The sequence below is a fragment of the Morus notabilis genome, unplaced genomic scaffold (assembly GCF_000414095.1).
Source record: "Morus notabilis unplaced genomic scaffold, ASM41409v2 Scaffold571, whole genome shotgun sequence".
Lineage (NCBI taxonomy): Eukaryota > Viridiplantae > Streptophyta > Magnoliopsida > Rosales > Moraceae > Morus > Morus notabilis.
The window spans coordinates 247196-268227 of NW_010359982.1; the positions used below are offsets into that span (position 1 = coordinate 247196).

At 37.2% G+C, this 21032-nt stretch overlaps 1 protein-coding gene across 1 annotated transcript; it reads right to left on the minus strand.

The window, feature by feature from the left end:
- Window positions 1-670: 670 nt before the first annotated feature.
- On the minus strand, window positions 671-16418 carry LOC21396038 ((DL)-glycerol-3-phosphatase 2). Its single transcript, XM_010095555.2, has 6 exons — window positions 16234-16418; window positions 15556-15780; window positions 14765-14825; window positions 14167-14314; window positions 3395-3474; window positions 671-956 (listed from the first exon to the last, which is right to left on the minus strand). Exons 1-6 carry the CDS (start codon window positions 16310-16312, stop codon window positions 824-826), a joined length of 726 nt encoding a protein of 241 aa, XP_010093857.2. The 5' UTR covers window positions 16313-16418; the 3' UTR covers window positions 671-823.
- Window positions 16419-21032: the final 4614 nt, after the last annotated feature.

Consider the following 21032-nt stretch of genomic DNA (forward strand, 5'->3'; position numbering starts at 1 on the left):
TTCTTCTGCTTAAAAGTAAAAATACAAATTCTCCCAGACCTAATATGCCATGCATAACCGGAAATAGCTTGCTTGACAGAAAATTAAATATCACCACTTCAAAAGTGGTTAACCAACCAATGATGGAATATTTTGGGCCTGTTTGTTTGCGTTTTCGTTTTCGTTTTTCACGGTTTTCAAAGCAAAAAAATAAAAACGGGTGTTAAAAACGTGTTTGGTGCAATTTTTTTTAAAAAACAAAACCAAAAATGTTTGTCTTTTTGTGAAAATCAGAAAACGAAAAAAATGTGTTTTCATTTTCTCGTTTTCGTTTTTTGTTTTCTGAAAAATGGATTTCACTTTTTTTTTCTTTTTCATTTTCTTCCCTCTTTTCTGAAACCGTTTTTGTATTATATATGTTTATTTAATATATTTATTTAATATAATATTATTTAATATATTTAATAATATTATTTATATAATATATTTAATAATATTATTTATTTAATATATTATTACATGTTTTCAAAAATTAAACTACCAAACGCAGTTTCAGTTTTTTTTAAAACTGAAATCAATCTCTAAATAAAACTACCAAACGCATTTTTAGAAATAATTCAAAAATGAAACTAAAAACGTTTTCATTTTCATTTTCGTACAGAAAATAAAAACGTTTTGGAACCAATTCCAAACGCACCCTTTAAAAATGATTTTCTGGTCGAAACTAGTTATAGACTTCCTTCAATAATAAATGAATGTTTTCTCAATCCGTGTCAGCAATCAATGAGAAAAATGACCCCTTTATTGCAGCAGATACATTGTCCTTTTGATGGATGTGAATGGCTTAACTTGTCGGAGTGTCAAATGGAGGTAAACTCCACTCACTTGGGTTGAAATCCAACAGTGAGTTCAAAACTTGATCTGCAGCCTTGTGGAGAGAGCTATCCAGTCTCGGATCCGGAACCATGACGACCGACCTGCGCGGAAAATGAAATCGAGTTAAGCAAACAAGAAGATGAAAAAAACTTATCCCAGAAAAAAGAATAAAAAAGAAAGAAAGAAAATTGCTCTTTTGTTCTGGAGTTTTCTGCATAATGTAGTTCGGCAGTTATCTATGTTCTGATTCAGCAGCAAAGCACAAAAAACAGAGGATATTTTACAACATATTATAAGATTTCTAGCACTTTTTCCCTGTTTTGAATTTTTAATTTTCAATAAGAATTACGATTCAACACTTGAACCTTTTCAGGTGTAGATGCTGATGAAGGGGAGAGTCAGGAGACTATGACAGCTCAAAATAATGAGCTAAGAGCATAGGGCTATTCGGTTAAACATCTCAATCAACGTGAAGGGTAGATGAACAAAATGAATGCATTTAATAGACATAATAGGGCATGGGACAAAATCAAGAACTAGTCCAAAGATGAGTACAATGTCCAATTTCGGAAGATCATGTTTGTTCGAGTGGAAAAGAAAAGGGAACAAAAGAGGGCGAAATGTTAGGAAAAGGAAAACCTACGGCCAAATTAACTTAAAGCCACTAAACAGGAATGAGGAGAACTATTAGTATTACAACACAAGGAATTCTTTCAATAGTAATGTCGTAATCAAACTGGACTATAAGGAAACTACCATGGAAAGAGTAAAAACAGTAAGCTCAAACCCGAAAAATTAAGTGCTCATTATAACAAGAAAATCTCTTTAAACTCAATTAACTTAGCACTCGAGATGAATTTCTATGATTATGTTTCGGTATAGACCAAAACAAACAAGTCGTTGCCTAACATTATGGCTGCTTCTACTCAGGGCATAATCCTTGTTAAATACTTAAATTCATTCTCATGTCAATTCATGTCATTTTATTCAGCAGTATATGAGGGCGTTCTTGAGTTGCTACTGTTAATGGCACGGAATCAAGAATCGTCACAATGAGAGAATAGAACATTGTGTAGCAGAAACACCCGTGGTCGAATTAACTGGCACCAATAACGACCCCAAATCAAGTTTATGAAAGGCCATCTATTCATTAAAAATGCAGGGTTGTTCTTGACAGACTTTCAACCAACATTGAGACCGGAAACTGGATGTAATTAAGCATAAATGAAGAACACATTTAAGCAAGTCTTACTGTTCAACTCTGATCAAAGCCACTAAACCATATTTCAGATTAGTCCTTGCTCAGGCAATCCATGTACATTTATGTTCTCCCAGGTCCTTTATGTTAATATTAAAGATAATGGAAAGCCCTTTCAACCGGCGATCAAGTTTAAGGATTACAGATTGCTATTTATATTCTTTAGGAGAGAACTACAATGGCAATGAAAAGGTCACTTGTGTTTGTGATGTGCGTGTTGGTTGCTGCAAATAGTGGCAGCTCCAATGGCCGAAACCAAACTCAGGCTCATAGGCAATATCCTTAAACCTTAATTTGCTGAGCATACAGGGCACTATATTTTGCACTGCCAATGGCAGAATAGGTGTTAATGGCACTTCTACCCCAGGTTTCACTAGTAAGCCCACACCATTTCTCAATTTATTTCGGCACCTTCATTTATAATTTATATCGTTCTAGCATAAATTGCTATCTATTTTGTCCTCGCCAAGTTGAAAGTTAACTCTTGTATTATTTCAAATACTCGAGAATCTCTATCATTCTATTGTTTTTATGTCCGTAGTATAAAAGAAAAAAAACACCTTAGTATCATGTGTTTTTTGGGGGGGAAAAAAAAAATCACTTTGGTACGGGTGAGATGGAGTTAGAAAAATAAGTTAGGGGAGGCAAAGGCATATACCAAACTTATCGAAAAAATGGACGAGGCTATTATGAAGTGGAGTAAATATAGAATTTCAAAATTTTCAGGGGGAAAATTACAAATTTCATCAATTTCAAACAACACACACACACACGCACAGACACACATATCTTTATTGCAATGACTGGAGGCATGTGATACTTCAATTCCCATAATTTAATAAGAAGTTGACGTAGCATCTCAATCCCTTTAGAATAATAAGAATTCAGATTTACATAATAGTTAACTCCTCTGTCTTTTTTAAGTATTGTACTCTATTGCTTTTCCTGGTTACTATAAATACAATCTAAATAATAGATTTCCTCCATTCTTTTCAAGCATGTGCAAGCCAGCTTAGCGTGCTATGCAACCGATTTCTTTAATAGATGCTTACTTAGATGTACTTCCAATCCACACAGCATTTTAATGATCAAAACAACATTTCCATCTAACAACTTTATTCATGAATCACAATGAACTGTCAACCAATCATTCCGAATATGTATATTTTAAATGGTCAAACTTGCAAAAGTATGGTGAAAAGCTAAAATATATTGACACCTGAATATATGACAATAAATGATTTGCTCTTGTTAAAGAAATGGTAAAATTAGAGCACTTACATCCCAGCATTCTTCGCTCCTAGAACTCCTGAAGGTGCATCTTCAAACACAAGAATGTTGCGAGCGTCTACTGGGCCTCCCTGTTTATCCAAAACTTGTGATGAGCCATTACAACAATTTCCTCTTTTAACTTCAAGATTGAAAGAGGTAATTGTGAGAAATTGTGAATGAAATTCTCATTAATTTCTGGTTCAATATTACAGCCAATAAATAGGATCACAAGGAAAAACATAAAACTAGAAACTACCTAAAATAGGAAACGGTGAATGAATACCAAATCCTCTATTCTAGGAAACTAATTACAATTAATTTACAGCTAGCACTACTCTGTAAATCAGAGAAGATCCGGATCCTAGAGATCACAAAGAATCCGGATTTCCACACTCCCCCTCAAGCTAGGTTGTGGATGTTGAGCAATCCTAGCTTAGAATTAAGTTCATCAAAAAACTTCCTGGGTATGGCCTTAGTTAGAATATCTGCTATTTGTTGAGTGGTTGGAATGTATTAGAGTGATATCGTTTCAGCCTCTATCTTCTCTTTGATAAAGTGTCTGTCAATCTCGACATGCTTTGTTCTGTCGTGATGAACTGGATTCTTTGTTATGCTGACAGCTGACTGATTGTCGCATAACACTCTCATAGGTTTTGTAATGGGAATCTTTAGTTCACAAAGTACCCTCTTCAACCACATCCCTTCACAGATACCATGAGCTAGTGCCCTGAACTCTGCTTCCGCACTGCTTCGAGACACTACTGGCTGCTTCTCGCTTTGCCATGTAACTAGGTTACCCCAGACATATGTACAGTATCCGGAAGTTGATCTTCTGTCTGTAACAGACCCAGCCCAATCTGCATCAATGTAGATCTCAATCTCCCTCCTTTCAGACCTTTTAAAGAATAATCCTTGACCTGGTGTCATTTTCAAGTATCTCAGGATCCTGTATACTGCCTCCATGTGCTCTTCTGTTGGGTCATTCATAAATTGGCTCACCATACTAACAGCAAAACTAATATCCGGTCTAGTGTGGGAGAGATAAATGAGTTTCCCAACTAACCTTTGATACCTTCCTTTGTCAACTGGTGCACTGTCATCCTTTCTTCCCAGTTTTATGTTGGGATCCATAGGAGTGTCAGCAGGCTTAGATCCAAGCATCCCTGTTTTGTTCAACAAGTCCCATACGTACTTTCGCTGAGAAACTGAAATTCCCTTTCTTGAACGGGCTACCTCCATTCCTAGAAAGTACTTAAGTGTTCCCAAGTCCTTGACCTCAAATTCCCTTGCTAGAAAACTCTTTAGTTTGGTTATTTCTTCCAGACTATCTCCAGTCAGAATTATGTCGTCCACATACACGATGAGGATTGCCTTTTTTCCAAAGGTTGTATTTTTGATGAACATAGTGTGATCTGTCTGACATTGATCATACCCAAATCCTTTTACAGCTTTAGTGAACCTGTCAAACCATGCTCTTAGTGATTGCTTTAGGCCATATAGCGACTTTTTGAGTTTGCACACTTTGTTGGATGTTGTTCCACTCTCAAATCCTGGTGGTATCTCCATGTACACTTCTTCTTCTAAATCCCCGTTGAGGAAAGCATTCTTCACATCAAGCTGAAATAGCGGCCAGTCTAGATTGGAAGCAAGAGAGTTGAAAAACAGGTTGCACGAAATTATCTTTTCTGTCATTTGAGATTGTTCTTTTATAGAGAATTACAGCACCTAAGAAACCATTAGATCAGGAAACTAAATCACTGATTAAAGGAAAGAATAATTCCTAGTTAGAGCTTTCCTAAAATACACAGATTTATACCTAAAATAGCTAAATTACAGCTAGAGACTAATTTACAACTAGTATGTATTTACAGCACATATTTTTCCTGATTTTCTAACACTCCCCCTCAAGCTGGTTTGAAAATATCTTCCATAGCCAGCTTGCCAACTAGAAAATCGAACTGTTTTGTGTGCAATCCCTTGGTAAAGATATCAGCCACTTGCTCTCCGGTAGGAATGTGTTCCATATGAACCAGTCCATTATCTATCTTCTCCTTGATGAAATGCTTGTCAACCTCCACATGTTTTGTGCGGTCATGTAGGACTGGATTGTGTGCTATTGAGATTGCTGCCTTGTTGTCACAGTACAACTTCATAGGAGATGACTCTATCGCTTTTAACTCTTCCAACAGCCTTCTAATCCACATGATCTCACAAATACCATGGGCTACAGCTCTAAATTCAGCCTCAGCGCTGCTCCTTGCAACCACGTTCTGTTTCTTGCTTCTCCATGTAACTAAGTTACCACCTACAAATGAACAGTATCCAGAAGTGGATCTTCGGTCTACTATGCTCCCAGCCCAATCTGCGTCTATGTAGGCTTTAATCTACAAGTGTCCTTGTGGCTTAAACAAAAGTCCTTTGCCCGGTGTCCCCTTTAGATACCTTAAAATTCTGTAGACGGCTTCAAAGTGTGCTGGTCCTGGGGCATGCATAAACTGGCTGACCATACTAACAGGAAAGGCTATATCTGGGCGTGTATGGGATAGATAAATCAATCTCCCAACGAGTCTTTGATAACGCTCCCTGTTCTTTACATTCTCAGCTTCTGCAGGTTGTAGTTTCACATTAGGTTCTATAGGGGTTTCAGCAGGTTTACACCCTAGCATACCTGTCTCGTTCAGCAAGTCAAGAACATACTCCTTCTAGCTTACAAAGATGCCTTCTCTAGATCTAGCAAACTCCATCCCAAAAAAGTATTTCAAAGCCCCGAGATCTTTAATCTCAAACTCCTCAGCTAGTTTCTTTTTCAACTTTTCCAGCTCATCGCAATCATCCCCAGTTAACACAATATCATCCACATATACTATCAGGATAGCTATTTTACCGTCATTCGAATGCCTGTAAAACATTGTATGATCGGCTTGACTTTGAACATATCCATGGCGCTTTATTACCTTACCAAAGCGCTCAAACCAAGCTCTCGGTGACTGTTTAAGTCCATACAAGGACTTCTTCAATCTGCACGCTTTCCCATTTCCACACCTTTCTTCAAAACCTGGTGGCGGACTCATGTACACCTCCTCCTCAAGGTCTCCATTAAGGAAAGCATTTTTAACGTCTAATTGGTGTAAGGGCCAATTGGAGTTGACAGCAAGAGATAATAGGACCCTAATTGAGTTTATTTTGGCTACCGGAGCAAAAGTCTCTTGATAGTCTATCCCATAGGTTTGGGTAAAGCCTTTTGCAACAAGGCGAGCTTTGTATCTCTCGACACTTCCATATGCCTTACTCTTGATAGTAAACACCCATTTGCACCCCACAACCTTTTTTCCCTTCGGTAATTCTACAACCTCCCAAGTACCATTCTTCTTCAAGGCACTCATCTCTTCAAGCACAGCCATCCTCCAATTCGGGTTACCAAGTGCTTCCTGAATATTTCTAGGCACAACAAGCTTTGAAATGTTTGTAGTGAATGCTCTATGATTGTCAGAAAGGTTTTGATGGGAAATATATTTGGCAATAGGATGTTTGGTACAGGTTCGGGTTCCTTTCTATGGGCAATAGGAAGGTCAAGATCAAGATTTTGTTCAGGGATAACAGGGGTTGGTTCCAATACAGGTTTAGGTGCAGAGTTCTCTTTCCTAGAATCTGACTGTAAGTTTAAGTCAGTAATAGGAGAGGAAGAAGAAGGAACAGAAGAAGGATTACCTGAGGTATTTGAATGACCACTGCTCAGGGCTTCCGGTTGACCACATGCTGGAATAATGGCTTGGTCTCTACCACCTCTAAGGACACCTTTCCTGGAATAAACCATAGACTCAAGATTGTTTCTATTTTTTTCCATTCGTGGTATTTCTTTTTCTGTCAGACCAATATCAGTTTCGGTTTCTTTAGGCCTAGTTTCCAAAGTTTCTTTTTTAAAAAGAGTATCAAGAAGTGTGCTAGGTAAGGGTTCGGTAATTTCCCAGAAATTTGGTTCAACTATCTTCTCCCCCTGAAGCAAATTTTTGGTAAAGTATGGTGTATTTTCCATGAAAGAAACATCCATAGTGACAAAAAAACGTTTTGTAAGGGGATTAAAACATTTGTAACCCTTTTTATTGGGTGCATACCCTACAAAAACACATTTTTCAGCTCTTGGATCTAATTTAGACCTGAGTCTTTTTGGAGTGTGCACATATGCCGTGCAACCAAATATTTTTAAGGGTAAGTCAGAATTGATTCTAGATTCTGGGAATACCTTTTTTAAGCAATCCAGAGGGGTGATATATTGTAAGACTTTGGTAGGCATCCTGTTGATTAGATACGAAGCTGTCAATATAGCATCACCCCATAGATACTTTGGAACATTCCTATAAAACATCATGGCTCTGGCTACTTCTAACAAATGCTTGTTCTTCCGCTCAGCAATGCCATTTTGTTCAGGTGTGTCGGAACAAGAGGATTGATGTAAAATTCCTTTTTCATTTAAAAAGGTTTCCAAAACTTTATTAAAATACTCTGTTCCATTGTCAGATCTCAAAATATTAATTTTTGTTTGAAACTGAGTTTCAATCATCTTATAAAATTCTTTAAAAATCTGCTCTACATCAGACTTTTCCCTCATTAAGTAAACCCAATAAAGACGTGTATGATCATCAATAAAAGTCACAAACCATTTTTTTCCAGAAATTGTGGTCACTTTTGAAGGACCCCAAACATCACTATGGAATAAGTAAAACGGTTTTGAAGCCTTGTAGGATTTCGGAATATAAGACTTTCTTTGACTTTTTGCCATTAAGCAACTCTCACATTGAAACGATGAAGGATCAATCCCTTTAAATAGCATTGGAAATAAATGTTTTAGATAAGAGAAACTTGGATGGCCTAAACGACAATGCCAAACCATTATTTGATCACGTACAGATAAAGAACTGATACTACTCAGCCCTTGAACCATTTTATTACTAAGAAATTTATCCTCGAAATAATAGAGACCATTAATCATCCTAGCACTGCCAATCGTCTTCCCCGAGCTCCGGTCCTGAAAAATGCAATAGGATTCATAGAAAATAACAGAACAGTTAGAGTCTCTGGATAATCTACTAACTGACAAGAGATTACAAGCAAGTTTAGGGGCATAGAGAACGGATTTAAGATCTATTCCCTCAAAAAATTTTATAAGGCCTTTTCCTACAATTGGTGAGAAATTACCATCAGTTATCCTAACCTTCTTATTTCCGGGACATGGTGAATAAGTCTTAAACAAATGTAAGGAATTGGTCATATGGTCGAATGCTCCAGAATCTATTATCCATGGAGCAGATTTAAATTGACAAGATAGGGCATAGAATTTATTACCTGTGTGTGCCACAGAAACATTAGGAACATTGGGTACCGAGTTAGATTTAAACAGTGCAAGAAGATGCTCCATCTGCTCCTTGGTGAAGGGGCTGGTCTCTACCTCATTAGCAGTAGGGATGGCAGCTTTTCCTTTCCAATTCGCAGGTTTCCCATGAATTTTCCAGCATGTCTCACGGGTATGGCGAGGCTTATTGCAGAAATCACACCAAACTCGCTGCTTTTCATCAGTTTTGCGTTGAAAAATAGGAGCCTTGCTTCCAGCCGTGGAGACCAGGGCAGAACCTTCAGCAATTCCAGGTCCCTTCTTGCCAAGCATCACATTCCTCCTAGTCTCCTCTCTTCTGACCTCTGAAAAAACTTCACCAATTGAACGTAGGGGCGGTCTTCCAATAATTCTCCCCCTCACCTCATCAAACTCGACATTAAGTCCAGCCAGAAACTTGAAGATGCGGCTATCCTCTACAGTCTTCTTGTGATGTTGAGCATCCTCGGGAGATTTCCACTCATAGGTGTTGAAGAGGTCAAGGTCTTGCCAAAACCGCTTCAAGGAATGAAAAAATTTTGTGACACTGTCCTCCCCTTGTCGCATCCCTTCGATTTTGAGGGTCAACTCAAAAATCTGTGATTGATTTCCAAGATCGGAATACATTTGATTTACATTCTCCCAAAGCTCTCGTGCCGTTGGATAGCACATATAATTAGAGCCAATATCTTCTTCCATTGAATTCACGAGCCACGTCATCACCATGGAATTCTCGGCATCCCATGTAGCATAGGCCGGATCATCCTCTGCAGGAGCCTTCTTTTCACCAGTCAAATAGCCCATTTTCCCACGCCCTCTAATGTACATCCTAACCGACTGAGACCATCTCAGAAAATTGTCACCATTCAAACGAATTGTGGTGATATGAACAGAATGAGATTCTGAGGAGGTAGCACTGATTTTTGAAACATCTGTGCTGCTAGGATTGTTCAGGGAGGATTGAGGGACAGTAGTAGAATCGGTCGAAGCGTCAGACATGGTTTTAGGGTGCAAGGATCAAGAGGAAAGGAAGAAAATAGGAATTCCGGCAAGAGATTCTTTCCCTGCTCTGATACCAAGTTGAAAAACAGGTTGCACGAAATTATCTTTTCTGTCATTTGAGATTGTTCTTTTATAGAGAATTACAGCACCTAAGAAACCATTAGATCAGGAAACTAAATCACTGATTAAAGGAAAGAATAATTCCTAGTTAGAGCTTTCCTAAAATACACAGATTTATACCTAAAATAGCTAAATTACAGCTAGAGACTAATTTACAGCTAGTATGTATTTACAGCACATATTTTCCCTAATTTTCTAACAAAGAGAAAGTAACACCCGAACTGTATTAAGAGTATGTTTGGTAGGAAAGAAAAGTAGAAGGAAGGAAGAAGGTGGAGGAATTTTGGGAGGGAAAATGAAAATGTAGTTGTTTGGTAGGAGAGAAAAGAGAAAAGAAGAGAAAATGTAGTGAAAAATAATACATGTGGGCCCCACCATTTTTTTTCTTTCCACAAGTGGGCAGAAAATGAAATGAAAAATGGGGACAACTCATTAAAGTGAGCAAAGTTACTAAACTACCCTTTTCTCCATCAACATCCAAGCAAAAAATTTAAAGGCATAAAAGTAATTTACGAGTAAGATTTTTTCTTTCTTCCCAATATAACTTACAATACCAAACAATACCAAACAAGTGAAGGTAAGCTCATTTTCTTTCTATCTTCTCATACCAAACAACATAAAAGAAAATCAATTTCCTTTCCATCATTGCTATTTTCCATCACTTCCATATTTCCTTTCTATCCTATTTTCTTTCCTTCCTACCAAACATAGCATAAGTTTTGCAACAGGGGCAAAGGTCTCCTGGTAATCAATGCCGTAAGATTGAGTAAACCCCTTAGCAACAAGTCGAGCCTTAAATCTGTTTATACTGCCATCAGCATTGTGTTTGACTGTGAAGATCCATTTACAACCAACCGGGCGTTTGTCTGCTGGTAACTCCAATATTTCCCAAGTTCCATTCTTTTCAAGTGCCTGAATTTCTTCCAAAATAGCTCCCTTCTACTCTGGTACTTTCTCGGAATCTGTATTTTGTCAAGATTGCTAACATAGACACAGTGACTAGGTGACAATCCTTTATATGACACAAAATTGTAAATTGGATGATCAGTGCATGACCTTTTTCCTTTTCTCCAGGCAATAGGTCTATCATTAATAGGAGGATTGACAGGTGTGAGTTCAGAACTAGTGTTACCTGGTGAATTCTGAGATTCAAGATTCAGATTGAATTCATGGTTCTGATAAGGTGTCTGCCTTTCTCTTCCTTCTTGAGCTTTGGGTCTCCTAGTGTAAACACAGAACTCTTTTGTTGCAGGAAGTATTTGGAATTTTGCCTGGGAATGAGATTCAAATTGAGTGGCTGAAGTAAGGTCCTAACTTTGTTGAGGTGACTCTATTTGGACTGCTTGGGATAACCCGAGCTCGGGTTGGAGTTGACTGGATTGAAGAATTGAAGATTCTGAGATATCGGAATTGAGAACTGGAGCTGATTCCAGGGTATCGGAATTGAGGGCTGGAGATGATTCCAAGGTATTAATATCCCAAGATTGGTATTCTTGAGTATAGTTCTCCCCCTGAATACCAATTTTGTAAAAGGGTTGTTGCTCAAAGAATGTAACATCCATGGTGTTATAGAACTTCCTTGTGACAGGTGAATAGCATTTATACCCCCTTTGATTGGAAGAGTACCCAACAAAGATGCATTTGAGTGACTTTGGATCAAGTTTACTTCTGTGTTGGGCATATATATGGACAAAAGTGGAGCAACCAAAGATTTTCATGGGAAGGTTGGATAAGAGACGTGTATTTGGAAAGGAATGGAGAAGTGCCTAGTGCGGTGTTTGGAAATTCAAGACTCGAGAGGGCATTCTGTTTATTAGGTAAGCAGCTGTCAGCACTGCTTCACCCCAAAAAAATTTTGGAAAGTGTGTGGTAAACATAAGAGATCGAGCAACTTCCAGAAGGTGCCTATTTTTTCTTTCGGCAATCCCATTTTGTTAGGGTGTGTCAACACAAGAACTTTGGTGAACAATTCCCTGACTATCAAGGTAATTACCCAGATTCATTTCAAAGTATTCTTTTGCATTATCTGTTTTTAATACTTGTATTTTTGTCTGGAATTGGGTTTGAATCATGGTATTGAATTTTTTGAAGATTGGACCGACTTCAGATTTTTCCTTCATAAGAAACAACCATGTGATTCTAGTATGATCATCAACAAATGACACAAACCACCTAATACCAGTGATATTTTTTATTCAAGATGGCCCCCACACATCACTATGAATCATCAAAAAAGGTTGTGATGCTCTATATGGAAGATTGCGATAAGATATACGAGTATGTTTGGAGAATTGGCACACTTCACACTCAAACATTTTTGGCTTTTTATTTCTGAAAAATGCTGGAAACAGTTTTTGAAGATACAAGAAATTAGGGTGGCCTAATCTATAGTGCCACAACATAATAGTATTGTCTTTATTGGAGGAAAAAAGGCTTTTATTTGACTCAACACGTACTGCACTATGAGTTTGTCCTCTAGGAGATCCCTCAGCTTTAAGAAGAAATAGTCCGGACTGCACCTTAGCATTGCCAATCGTCCTGCCCGAAGTCAAATCCTGAAATTCACACAAATTTGAAGAAAACTTAGCAACACAGTTATGTTCTCAAGTTAGCTTGCTGATAGACAAGAGATTACAATCAAGATTCGGGACATAGAGGACAGAATTTAGACTAAAGTCCTTTGAAATAATAATAGAACCTGTTCCGGCTACTCTAGAGTGAGATCCATCAGCTATTGTCACTGTAACGTTTTCTTGACATGGATTGTACTTGTGAAACATTGAGATATCTCTTGTCATATGATCGGAGGCTCCCGAATCTACAATCCATGACTTTGGATTCTCGGATTTTACATTAAAGGCACTAATGTAATTACCTTTTTGTGCTACTGATCCTATTCCGATGATGTTGTGACTGGTATCCTGCTGTGAGAACATTTTTTGTAGGGTCTCAAGTTGTTCTTTGCTGAAAGGACTTGATTCGATGGAAGGTGTTCCTTCTTCTGTTGCAGCATGATTGCCACGGCTTTCTTTGTCAGGAGCAGGTCTTGAGGGTTTCCAATCTACAGGCTTGCCATGGATCTTCCAGCAGGTATCTCGGGTATGGCCAGGTTTTCTACAGTGTTCACACCATGCTCTTCCCTTCTTTCCCCGATTGTCACTGCTGTTAGGTTGAAAACCTCTAGCAGTAAGGGTTGAACTTTGATCTGCGGTTGGATTACCCAGAACATCCCCCATCATCACCTTCTTCTTGCTCTCTTCTCTTCGCACCTCGGAGAAGGCTTCACGGATGTTGGGCAAGGGTTTCATTCCCAGAATTCTCCCCCGAACCTCATCAAGATTCTTATTAAGTCCCATAAGAAACTTGAATATCCTTTTCTTTTCAACTATCTCTCTGAATTTCTTTGCATCATTAGGACATTCCCAATGATGTTCCTCAAATACATCCAGTCGTTGCCAATGGCGAGTTAAAATGCCATAATATTGAGTGACATTACGATCCCCTTGCCGAAGATCATGAAGACTGCTCTCAGTCTCAAATATCTCTGAGGTGTTTTCCTTGCTGGAATAGAATTCCTTTGCTGCCTCCCAGATTTCCTGTGCCGTGCTGTAGAGAAGAAAATTCTCGCCAATTTCATTAGTCATAGAATTAATTAGCCAGGACATTACCAAGTTGTTCTCCACCTTCCATGTTCTGTACTTCGGATGACCATCCTTTGGAGGAACGATTTCTCCTGTGAGGTACTCGTCCTTTCCTCGCCCGCAGATGAACATCTTGACAGATTGTGACCATTGAAGATAGTTATTCCCATTTAATTTGTGTCCTGTAATGGGAATTTGGATACTCTCAGATCCATCATGGCTGCCTCTAATGGCTGCCTCTGGGTTCGATGAACCTTCAGTGGAGGGCTCGGTTAGCTTTTCACCAGCCATCCCGTACTTGGTCATCGGAAATTTTTAGAGGTTCAGAGAGTGCTCTGATACCATGTGAGAAATTGTGAATGAAATTCTCATTAATTTCTGGTTCAATATTACAGCTAATAAATAGGATCACAAGGAAAAACATAAAACTAGAAACTACCTAAAATAGGAAACGGTGAATGAATACCAAATCCTCTATTCTAGGAAACTAATTACAATTAATTTACAGCTAGCACTACTCTGTAAATCAAAGAAGATCCGGATCTTAGAGATCACAAAGAATCCGGATTTCCACAGTAATAAACAAAATAAAATCATGTAAAGAAAAGCAGATAATTCTGCCATCAACTAACTCGACAAAGTAATGGCCAAACCTCAAATCTCTTGGCTGCCGCTAGGAATACATCTGGCGACGGCTTGCCTTGTTTGACTTCTGGATCATCACCAAGAACAACGTGATGCATCAACGAAAAAAGTTCACCATGTCGTTGCGTTTTCAGTTCAAAATGCCGTTTGTGTGAACTGTATGGAACAACAACATATAAGAGATATGCAATTCTCCACCATAAAATAGAAGAACCAGATTCTCTCTCTCTCTCTCTCTCTCTCTCTCTCTCTCTTTTTCCTTTCGCTTGAAAGTTAGTAATATTTTGTTTGACATGAGATAATCAGTTGGACGGTAATGCACACATAAACTTTGTTTTTCCCTCTCTTCTCATGCCCTCTTCAGCTCCTCGTTTGTTTAACTTATTTTATCTTTCCTATAATGGAACTCATAAGTATAGTGCCTGATTGACGTAGAAAAGCCCCACATGGCCCAAACAAAACAAAGTAGACAATATCTAAAAAAAGAGAAATCTGATAAGTGATATCATATTCTTTCTTTTTTTCTTTTTTTGAGGGGGAGATCTCATATTCAAATAACAGAGCTAATTAAAACGAAACTAAATTTGGGGGGAAGAAACTACGTACCCTGTGGCCAAGCAAATTGGTACTCCTTTCGCATGAAGATGTTTGATCAAGCGGCTAGCCCCTAGATTCAAGAAAATCATGTAAGACAGTTTTCCATAAAGTCGAAAAAATGAAGAATATGAACCTCCAAAAATAAAGAGGAAAAAGAGAAAACCCATCAATGTAAGTGTCAGGGACAAACCTATGATTAAAAACATAATCTGTAACCCCAAAATTACCAGTACACAGAAACATCCTATCCCCCTTTTCCTACTTGTAATTAGTTTACAAGAGAAGATTCTCATATTTTTGTTCCTTATTCGAAATCAAGTAAGCCATATACTGAATTTCTTTTCTTTTTATAGTTCAGATTTATATGAAACCTGCTTCGTAGGATAAGTCACAGAGATCTAGACAAAATTATTCAAAAATTTATGTTATTGAAAAGTTGAACTAGACAAAATTATTAGAATAATTTATTACTTCACAAATCACAATAAATCTATCTTGTTTAAATTTACACTCACAAATAACAAAAGTAGGCAGGATTATCCATTTTCCCAAGTCAAAAGAATTCTGTGCTCTTAAGTGACCAATAATACCATAGACATTGGTAAAGATCCTTGATATAATCTTACAATTTTGTATTAAAAAAATTTTCAAAAATGTAAAGACAAGTTCTCCCATGGCCAATTTCTTCTAAACCAACGGTTTTTAAGAATGATTTAAAACAAAAGAAAGAAGAGTAAGAGTTTACATCTAAGTATTTGTAACCACAACTAAACACTTCAGCTTTATATGATCAAGCAAACCTGGCATGAGCTCGCTTGTCGGGAACAAGCTCTGCAGCATTGCCTCTCTTTCCACTAGAAATTGTTCCGCCGTAAGGGAGTTGCTAATCCCCGTCTCTTCAACAAAGATCCTAGCAGCTTCTATTGCTTTCTTTCCCATCATTTTGGCCTTTAGAGACCAATCAAAAGTCTTGTTAAACCTAGCAAGTATAATTTCCTGGACTTCAGTATAGAACTTCTCTGTGTCTGCACCACCGAAAAACTCTCATCACAACTTCAGTTTTCTATCCTAGAATTCGACCTAAACTATTGTCATCACTTCTCCGCCGCACAATTTCGAAACTTTCAAACAACAAAAACAACTGTTTTAGAGCTACCCATTATCAAGCATTAAATAAACATAAATCTAAAAACTCAGTATAGTCTCTAATGGAAACATATTTCAGCAAAGTGTATAACACATTCAAGGACAAATATTTCAACAATAAAGAGGACATTCAAAAATAAGCACAAATTTTGAGCACATTTGTCTTGTTTGAGACAACAAATAGCTCATTGAACTTGTGTTAATTTCTGAGTCATAACATCTATTTTATCATTTTGATGTGATTTTGATCGGATCTAACTTTGCGAACAAGTAAAAAAGATCGCAAATTGCAAAAGCATCGATGATGCAGATGAGATGTTCGAGAAAATTACCAAGTAAAAGACCGTCCATGTCGAAGATGACGTGGGTGATGTGTCCCTTGGCGGAAACGCCTCCGTCGAGATTCGCCATTTCCAAAAAAAAAAAAAATACAGAGAGAGAGAGATGAAGAACGGGGATTTGCTCACTTCTACTCAGAGTCTACAAACGCGAATACTGGAGAATATGTTGGTCTCGTTGTTTTTGCTAATTTGAGTTTAGAATTGAGTTTAAAATTCGAGTTTTGTTACAGTAAAAAGCTCTTAGAAACAGTCACATCTAATTTTTTTATTACAATAAAAAGTTCTCACACAATATCACATCTCAACTCGAATTAAAAACTCGAATCAGCGAACCGAACGGGCCCGTTATATATTCTATAATTTGTTTGAACTTTTTGGGCCGCCGGATCATTCGACTGCTCAATTTCGGCTGACATTTCATTTGACTGGTTTTAAAAGAATTTTTGTACGCCCTACAATGGTGTTCGTGGTCGGTTTGGATGATTTTTTTTTTTTGTTAAAATTATTGACCAAATAAAAAAAAATTTTCTTTTAGGCGGTTTGATATATTTTACAAAAATCAAATCAAACCAAATCGCTAATAAATGGTTCAGACAATTTAGTTTAAGCGGTTTAAAGTTAAGACAATTATAGAAATACTGATCCATAACATTCATAGTTTATGATATAATTCAAAAATAGCAAAGGTCCTTAAAATTCACCATTCAAAACCTTAATACAAACCATACAACCAAATTAAAAAGTTCCAAGAACACAGACCAACAAAGTTTTAAGACAAATTACAAAAAAAAAAAAAAAAAAAAAAAAAAAAAAAAAAAAAAAAAACCCAACAGAATCAAAGTTTAAACTTAGATTAAAGCTTGCCACTTGTGTTGATAGAACTCTCCTCCAAACCTACAAGTAATATGAAATTTGGCAAGTTAAATCAGAATATATTTATAATGCTTACTAGTGTGATAGTTTGTCACTTACCAACATCCTCAATCGATGCTTACAAGTTTTTAAGCAAAAAAAAATCCTTACACATTTGATTTTGCAACAATAATAAAGTTCAAGAGTAAAAAAAAGTTACTTGACTCAATATCTGAATAAGCTTCTAATTCTTCTAATTGGGGTTTAAGATCTAGTGTGAGGCTAGTAGATCTTAACCAATTTTAACAGCAAATCAATGCCTCCACTATTGATGGACTCAGCGAACTCCGAAAGGCATCAAGAACTCGACTGCTAGTGCTAAATGGTGACTCAGAAGCTACAGTTGACACTTGAACCGCTAAGATGTCGCGTGCCATGTCTGCTAGAATAGGCTACTTAGAAGCATTCATCTTCCACTAACTCAAAATATCAAAGGGCATGTTCTTTTGTCCAAAAAATTCAAAAAAAGACAACTCGAGTTTCAATTTTATTTAAGTTCACGTTTTTTTAAGTTTCAACTTTATTCAAGTTACAACTTCAACTCAAGTTATAACTCAAAAACTACACTCAAGTTACACTCTAAAAAAACAACCAAGTCTTTCTTCTTTCGATCTTCATCGGTTTACGCCAAATATCTCTCAAGGTCACTTGACTTATCATACGCATTGATTGTTGAGCACTGCAACTCATATTCTTGTTGAAAGAAGTCTCCATCATCATCAACTTCCATACTTGAATCAGCAGTTCTCAACTCCCCAACAACCTGTTGTTTGGAACTACCATTTGCATAGAAGCCATGCAACTTTGCTAACATACTTTTAACAGTAGTGAGCAAAATGGAAACTGTTTCCTCATAAATCTTTCGAAGGCAAAACTCCACATAACTCAACTTAAACCTTGGATCAAGCACAACTGCTACATAGAAAAGATTATTCTACTTGTGAACATTACCCCAATACTTATCATATTTCAAGTTCATTTTTTATCGCCATGTCCTGCAAAATTGAGTCGCTGCTTTCACTTCATTTTATCAATCTTCCTTTTTTCCCATTAGATTCTCTCTCCATAAACCATAACTCATAGTGTCCATCCTCCTCCATCAAAAGTTTAAAAGCATCCACAAATCTCAAAGCATGCTCTAACATCAAATTGTTAGAATTCCACCTAGTTGGCACATCTAAACACACAAAGGCCTTATCTCCTTTAATCACATTTTTAACACATTGTTTAAATCTTCCCAACCTTGCATCACATTTTTAACACATTGTTTAAATCTTCCCAACCTTGCAGGTGAAGATCTAACATACCTTACTGCATTGCGTGCGCTTGCGACGGAGATGTGTAGACTTTTCAAACCATCTTGCGCAACTAGGTTCAATATTTGAGCTGCACATCTCACATGTAAGTATTCCCTATCACAAACACCACTATTCCAAATAGAAAGTCTCTTTATTAAAGTATAAAAACTATTATTAGATTAATAAACTAACATGGTATCATAGCAGGAGGTCCTGAGTTTAAACTCTCGTAATTACACTATTTATCCTCATTTAAATTGTCATCATGTGTTAGGTCTGTAATATATCTTGAGCTTAAATATTCACGTGTTGAGCTTTTTAATTAATTTACCCACACGATTGCCCATTGTCCAGTCCACACGTGAGGGAGAGTATTAAAGTATTAAAACTATTGTTAGTTCACATCCTAACAGCTTAAGCTTTTAGGATGGAGTGGTAAACTAAGGGTTCGTTTAGTTTGCTAATTCAAGTTTTTAATTCGAATTGAAACGTGACTTTATGTGAGTGCTTTTTACTGAGCAAAAAAGTTAAATGTGACTGTTTTTTAGAACTTTTTATTATAGTAAAACTCAAATTTTAAATTTAAATTGATCAAATGAACAAGGTCTAACATTGTTCTTCATGAGCGCAATAGCTCCATCATTAGACGCAGCATTATCCACTATGATTGTAAAGATCTTCTCAAGTCCCCATTGTTGTAAGCATGCCTCAATTGCTTTCCCAATTGTTTCACCCTTATGATTGGGGATTTGGATGAAATTCAAAATTCTCTTTTGCATTGTCCATTTAGAATCTATAAAATTAGCAGTTAAAACCATGTAACTTACTTGCTGAAGAGAAGTCCAAGTATCGGTGGTCAGAGAAATTCTTTGTGAATTCTTCTTAAAAAATGATTTTAGCTTCTCTTTCTCACCCTCGTAGAGATTCATAACATCTCTTGCACTAGTTACGCGTGATGGAATATCAAACTTTGGACAAGCAACACTGCCAAAGACTAAGGGTGGGTTTGGTATTGATTTTAGGAGAGAAAAAGCACTTTTTCACACATCTAAAATCTAAAAAATTGTTTGGTAAAACAGATTGTTGAATAATTTTCTTCCAATCTGAAGTTAAAATCAGAATCAGCCTTAAGGCTGATTCTGATGTTAGATTATGCGGGAAGTTATTTTGTGGTTTTAATGAAATTTTCTATTTCCAATTTTACCCTCAATGAAAGTTAAAATTTACCACATCAAACTTCATTTTCATTATCTCCCCCGACTCTCCTCCGCTCACCTCCTCCAGAATCACTCTCGTCCCCTGCAACAAAAAATTCTTGTGCGTTCTATCCTTTCCCCTCTTCTCCGTTTGAGGTTTGGTCTCTCTCTCCGTTCGCCGGTCTCTCTCCGTTCGCCAGTCGGAGCTCGGTTGGTTTCTCCTCCGCGTGATTGTCCGTTTGCAGATCGCCCATCTCCTCCGACGACGACTGCCCGTCTATCATCATCAACTCAAGAGGTAAGCCTCTCTAACCGTGCGAAATTTTTTGGTTTGAACATTTGGATTTCGTTTTGATTTTTATTCCGCCTGTATTTTGGGTTTTAGGGTTTTGATTTTTTGCAATCAAAGAAAACGATCGGGTCTGATTTTAGATTGGGTTTTAGTGTGATTTCTCCTCCGATTTTTAGATTGGGTCTGATTTGTGCGGAAATGGGTTTACGGTTTTGATTTTCTATAAATTTGGACATTGTTGAATCATCATCAACGGGAATTGAAATTTTGTACATTGTTGCCGGTTTTGAGTTCCTCTGTGTGCTCAGGAATTGATTGAAAGTTCCTCTGATTGTTGAATTGAGTAATGTTGCCGGTTTTGAGTTCCTCTGTGTACATTGTTGCCGGTTTACGTTGTTGTTGTTTGCTGTCGTTTGTTGCTCATATTGCTGATGCATATGCTTTCTGTCGTTTGTTCACATTGCTCATATACTTGTACATTGTTGCCGGTTTACGTTATTGTTGTTTGCTGTCGTTTGTTGCTCATATTGCTGATGCATATGCTTTCTGTCGTTTGTTCACATTGCTCATATACTTGTACATTGTTGCCAGTTGTTGTTTGCTGTCAATTCTGTCGATTTATGACAGGGTATATATGAAAAAAAAAACTCTATTATTAGGAAGCATCCGAAGATTTTCATCAAATTATCTCATAATAATTAAGAGAAAGTGATCATTAGGCACAATTGTTGTAAAACGAATTAGCATTCTATTCTTGATTAGCAATTTTTAGGTGAAGTATCTAGGAGTAGAAGCTATGATTAGCTTGGCTATTGAGTGAGTGTTTGAATTGGAAATAAGGTTAGTATTACCCTTATTATTGTTTTTGTAAATAAAAGCATGAAGCCTCACATTGTTTTAGACTTTCAGTTATCAATTCTCAAATGGAGGGTAGTATACCACAAGGTAAAGCAATATGGGACCCCGAGACTGTGGATGTGTTTTGTGATTTGTGTATTATAGAGGTGGAAGCTGGACGCCGTCCTGGAACTCATTTGGATAAAGTTGGATGGGAAAATTTAATTCAGAAATTTAATGAAGCAACCAAACAAG

Bases quoted from the DNA above. Each gene is read 5' to 3' on its own strand.
- LOC21396038 (XM_010095555.2), bottom strand. From the start codon at position 16,312: ATGGCGAATCTCGACGGAGGCGTTTCCGCCAAGGGACACATCACCCAC. The intron at 15,781-16,233 runs GTAATTTTCTCG...TCGGTGGTGCAG, and splicing joins CATGGACGGTCTTTTACTTG to ACACAGAGAAGTTCTATACT. The intron at 14,315-14,764 runs GTACGTAGTTTC...TGTTCCATACAG, and splicing joins CCAATTTGCTTGGCCACAGG to TTCACACAAACGGCATTTTG.